This window comes from Phragmites australis, chromosome 2 (genome assembly GCF_958298935.1).
Source record: "Phragmites australis chromosome 2, lpPhrAust1.1, whole genome shotgun sequence".
In the NCBI taxonomy this organism is placed as follows: Eukaryota; Viridiplantae; Streptophyta; class Magnoliopsida; order Poales; family Poaceae; genus Phragmites; species Phragmites australis.
In genome coordinates, this window is record NC_084922.1 from 29728943 (window position 1) to 29734124 (window position 5182).

A 5182-nucleotide genomic window follows, 5' to 3' on the forward strand; every position below is an offset into this window, starting at 1 on the left:
TAATACGAGAGATCAAAACACACACAAGCCAGCCTCACCGGCTGGGACTGAGATAACTACAGGATCGTAAGCACGATAACAAAGAGATAAAAGAACAACTTAGTCAACAAAAGAAAAAGAGCAACACCTCATATTTGATCCTGGTTCACAGCAAGCCTCGCCATGGCTGCCTCCTTTGCCAAATAATGAACCACCGCGGTTGGAGCGAAGTAGGCTCCTTCAAAAATTCATTTGGACGGCATAAATAGCGGCAGCAGCCAGCGCATCCTCCTTGTCTTGATTCACAAAAATAGAGGGAGGACTGATCTGAACTGAATTTTTATTAGTAGACGAATTAATTAGCGACGTGATGGCCACAACGTGCAACTTCTCCGTTCGTACACAATCTCCCTTTACTCATTTCAAAGCTCAAAATCTAAACTACATAGAACATGTAAAATCACTATTCTGTTGTATATATACGTTTCAGGCCAACATGAGCAGAATGTTCAGAGCTTCCTCAACTTGATCTGAGCACCGTGTTGGGGGTGCAGGGTTAAGACGGTGTAAGGCGCGTGGGTGTAGGACGGCGAGAGCTCAAAGGAGAAGCGCTGGAGGATGGTGCACAGCGCCATCTTTGCTTCCAGCAGTGCGAAGTTCTGGCCGATGCAGATCCTGGGACCCCCGCCGAATGGAAAGAAGGCGGCCTGATACTTGGTCGCGTTGGAGATGCCGTCCGCGAACCTCTCCGGATTGAACTCGCTTGCGTCTTTCCCCCAGACGTTGGGATCATGGTGAATGAAGAGCATGGGCAGCAGAAGGTTCACACCTGCAGCATAGTTGATGCCACCGAGCTCCATTTCCTTGTATGTCCTCCTGGTTATAAAAGTCACCGGTGGGTATAACCTTAGGACCTCGTATAGAATCATGGTTACCTGAGCATACATAAAACAAGTTCAAGATTGTTGCCGCAGTTATACGACATGGAAAAACACAAGCTTTCCTATTTATTCCCTAAAAAGGTTCCGATTTAACAATGATCGGTGAGTTCTCTCCACCATGTTTCGGCAGCATATTCACAGATTCACATGGATTCAAGGTATCAATGTTAGCATATCTACGATTTAACCCAACCATTTTAGAAGTAAAGTAAACCAGTAGTTTTCCACCAGAATCACAAGCTCAGGATTATTAGCTAGCGTCTAATTGAATGAAAATAAAGCATTTCAAAACTTATCTACTAAATCCTACTTTATTTAGTTTCCATTTAACAAAGAAATTAGATGCAACTTTTAAATTTCACGATAAAATATAACATTGATTTTGTACTTACAATCTTCAGACGGCTCAAGCTATCAAAATCTGGTCTAGCTCTTCCAAAGTGGCTCAACACTTCTTCTCTTGCCCGCTCTTGCCACTCTGGGTGCATGCTTAGCACGATGAACGTCCAAGTAAGCAGGACAGATGTTGTCTCCATACCTGCGAAGTAAAATAACTTGCATTCCTCAATCACATCTTCTGTTGCCATTCCTAGATTCGCATTCCCATTTGATTGCCTCATGTTTGACTCCAGTAATAAGCCCAGCATATCATTGTTAGTACTTCTTTCGCCATTTTTAATAGCCTTCTCTCTTTTGCCAATTATTCCATGCAGAATTTTGCGGATCTCTCGATCAATTTCTCTCATCCTTCTGTTATTTTTGGTGGGCAAGAACCTGCATATGTTCAACAGTGTTACTACAGAACAAATTCATAATTGCTACAGCAAAACTGCGGCTACGGAAAGGAGAACAATTGCATTCTCTTATGCTGATTTCTTTTATCCAGTCTTTTCTCTCCCTACAACACTTGAGCAATGAATTTTAGGAGTAGTTAAAATGTTAATAGTGCTCAAAATATTCTTGCACGGAAAAACATCATTCTGTACCTCGCCCTTTACTAGAATTGATATAAGGTTACAAAAACATGGATAGGAGTAATTACTAAAATATTCATATGTAGAAACATGTAGGCGCTTGACAAATGCTTGGACATGTGACTTCACATGTATAAAATTTCTCTCCTAATTAGAGGAAAAAGAACAAACCAATATCCTGGGATAAATATTGTTTGGACAGATTGTATAAAACGTTCAGCTAGTTCTCCTTGCAGCTGGAAAATTTTCATCCCCTCCTGATAGCTGCTACCAAACGCGGTTCTTGAGATAACATCTCCAGTAAGATTCTGGAACTCAGGCCAGACGTCTATCTCAGAAGATCCCTCAGAAAGCATCGAATTCTCCCATCTAGTAATCATTTCGACAGAACAGGTAGAAAATACTGGCAGCATCCGCTGTGAATGAAACATCATCATTAGTCTACTATGGAGCGCATTATCCAATATACGACATGCTGCAATTTGAATTGAGAAAAAGAAAGTCATCTAAAGAGAAAGCAGCAAACAAATACCTTTATCTTCTCAAGATGGAAGGCAGGATTGAGAATCCTCCTATGCTTTGCCCATTTCTCGCCTTCATGATTTACAACCCCATTGGCTAGCAACTTTCCGATACGGCTACTCTTTGGTTTACCAAAGTGGCCAAACTTGTTAGACAAAACCTCCCTCACTAATTCCGGGTCTGAAACCATCACCCTTGGCGTCGGACCAAACCAAGTGAATGACATTTTCCCTGCATTAGAGTTTAAAATGTTTAAGTAAGAAGACTAGCAGACTGCATCCAAAGCATTTTCTTAGGAGGTGGTTGTCACAGGATATCATAATCGATAATTTTGTTACTTGCAATCAAAGTGCATGCTCTAAATGGATAGTTGGCCCTGTCAAGTGTCTAGTACACGCACACAAGTATCCCTGTATTCTTTTCAGAACATGTTGGCCCTGTCAAGTGTCTAGTACACGCACACAAGTATCCCTGTATTCTTTTCAGAACATACTGCGCGCTAGTTGATATGAGGGGAAATAATTGCAGCTCCTTTTCTCAACCTGTTTAGCCATACAATCTAGCTATTTTGGGCATGGTAACAGAATCACGTGACCTAGATGATTGTTCTGCTAAGTCTGTAACCCAGGCTAATCCCCAACATTACATCACGTTCTGATTACTGAACTTCCAATCTACTCCGTAACTTATGTGTGCCCCTTTTCGGAGTTCACGACGAACATATCGTAAGGGTCGCAATAAATCATGTTGCCTCAATACCAAAGCTACCAATTTTGGCATAACAAAAACGGAGACGAAAGGAATAATCTTTGGATGGGGGCAATGATTGGAGTGCATAGAAGTTACCGTATTCCTTCATGGAGTTGTGGAGCATGGGCTGCACGCGGGGGGCGATGTCGTGGCAGCCGAGCGGTAGCGGCTTCGTGCGAGCCTCCCGATTAATCCGAGCGTTTTCCCTCAGGTCGCCGGTGAAGAGGCGGTACCTGGTGCCCTTGAGGCCCTGGGCCCGCAGGGCCCGGTCCAGCCGCCGCGGCGTCCACCATGCCCATTCCAGCGTCCAGGCCGCCAGCCACAGCATCGCCGCGGCCGCCGCCGCGCCAGCCAGGGCCCACGGCGAGGCCTCCCGCAGCATGAGCAGAGCTCGGGTCGCCATTGGCTTCGTGGTGCAGTGGAATAGGAACAGAAAAGCAGAGAAGGGATCAGGTGATGTACTCCGCTTAAATATAGGACGGCTGGGCCGACACGTCTGCATTTTGGCTACTTCACCTTTTGTACTTGAGTTTCCGTGGGTTTGAAAACAAAATTCATAAAGATTATTTTCTTTTTGCGAAATTCATAAATGTTACGTACTTCATAAACTTCTTCGAATTTACACATCTTTAGTCTAAAACTAAAACATGTATGTTGAAAATGACCTTTGTGTTTATTATTGCTGCTATTATTATTCATAAAATAGTAGTTACAACTAGATGGTTTCGACAGGTTTTGGATTTCATTTACGGGACCAAAATCACAATTGGTGCGGTTTGGAAAAAACATCACCCCACTTTCTCAAATTTTATTCGTAAATTTTATTCTTTTAAGGTTTTGCAAGGTTAGATGTGGTGCATGTATAAAAAAAAACGGAAAATCTAATCCAATCGGCGCATGCACGCTCACGATGACGACTGATCGAGAGCTAGCAGTACTCCCTGTGGGGTGGTGGACACAACCGGTGGGTAGATCAAACTTTGTACTTAGGACGATTTTTCGGAGTAAAAAAATGGTCCCATTCAACCATTGATATGCACACAACTTGATCTTTCAAAAGATTATATTGCAACATACTCTTAATTTAAAAGTAACACCTTTTAAGTATATCTATGATACCTTGAAAAACAATGGTGAGCTCCTAACTAATGCCAACTTATCTCTGTATCTAAAAATAGTAGGTGAGATATAGAGTATACATTAAGTTAAAATTGATGTCGGCTTCACTCACATAATTTAACTGGAGATCGAGTTCTAAAGGGACTACGTCCCTCACGTAAGTGCTCTGATCGGAGGCGTAACTACCACATTGGTTATGATCTCACCCCATACAACACTATATAATTGACTAGGAGAGTTCGACTTAATCGCAGCTATTCTGCACCAAGCCATCATCAAGCTAGAGACATCTATAGGCTCATGTCTATCCTAAGGCTTTCACTGTGATGATTAGATGTTCAATCTAGAGGTTACCATTAATGAGAAAAGATTAGAACCTACACAATACAATAATACTCAAATCATATCTAGGATAAAATATAATCCTAAACTCTGTCATTATTTGAGAGAGAAAAAAGCAATGATTGATGTTGCTTATTTGGTTGAGCCAAGATAATTACAACGCCACATATTAATTGTAGCCATAGTTTGTGTAGTTGTACGACAAATAAAACTATATTTCATATCTAGTCACTACTACAAAACAGGTGAATAGTGTCGATTACAAAATCTTATTAGTGCCGGTTTTAACCTGACACTGATTATTCGACACTGATAGTTCGTGACTATCAGTGCCGGGTATGGAACCGGCACTGAAAATCACTATCAGTGTCGGTTTGTGGATCGAACCGGCACTGAGAATAGCGACTAGAGGGGGTGAATAGGCGCCTCAACAAATTTCTTTTGAAATAGATGGTATTTTCCTATTTCTCACTCAACGCACCTCAAAACACTCGAGCGGAAGCAAAAGAATAAAAAAGACAAAGCAAGAAGATTAGCTTCATGGCAACATGACTC

The 5182-nt window shown here is 42.0% G+C and overlaps 1 protein-coding gene across 1 annotated transcript; it reads right to left on the minus strand.

The window, feature by feature from the left end:
• Window positions 1–302: 302 nt before the first annotated feature.
• LOC133908272 (cytochrome P450 CYP72A616-like) lies at window positions 303–3620 on the minus strand. The gene is made up of 5 exons (XM_062350270.1): window positions 3263–3620; window positions 2427–2647; window positions 2066–2310; window positions 1313–1694; window positions 303–914 (listed from the first exon to the last, which is right to left on the minus strand). The coding sequence occupies exons 1-5, from the start codon at window positions 3567–3569 to the stop codon at window positions 489–491; spliced, it is 1581 nt and encodes a 526-aa protein (XP_062206254.1). The 5' UTR covers window positions 3570–3620; the 3' UTR covers window positions 303–488.
• Between the last annotated feature and the right edge of the window lie 1562 nt (window positions 3621–5182).

Coding starts and splice junctions, on each gene's coding strand:
- LOC133908272 (XM_062350270.1), bottom strand. CDS start 3,569: ATGGCGACCCGAGCTCTGCTCATGCTGCGGGAGGCCTCGCCGTGGGCC. Junction 2,311..2,426: donor TCCATCTTGAGAAGATAAAG/GTATTTGTTTGC, acceptor TTTCATTCACAG/CGGATGCTGCCAGTATTTTC. Junction 1,695..2,065: donor ATATTTATCCCAGGATATTG/GTTTGTTCTTTT, acceptor GAACATATGCAG/GTTCTTGCCCACCAAAAATA.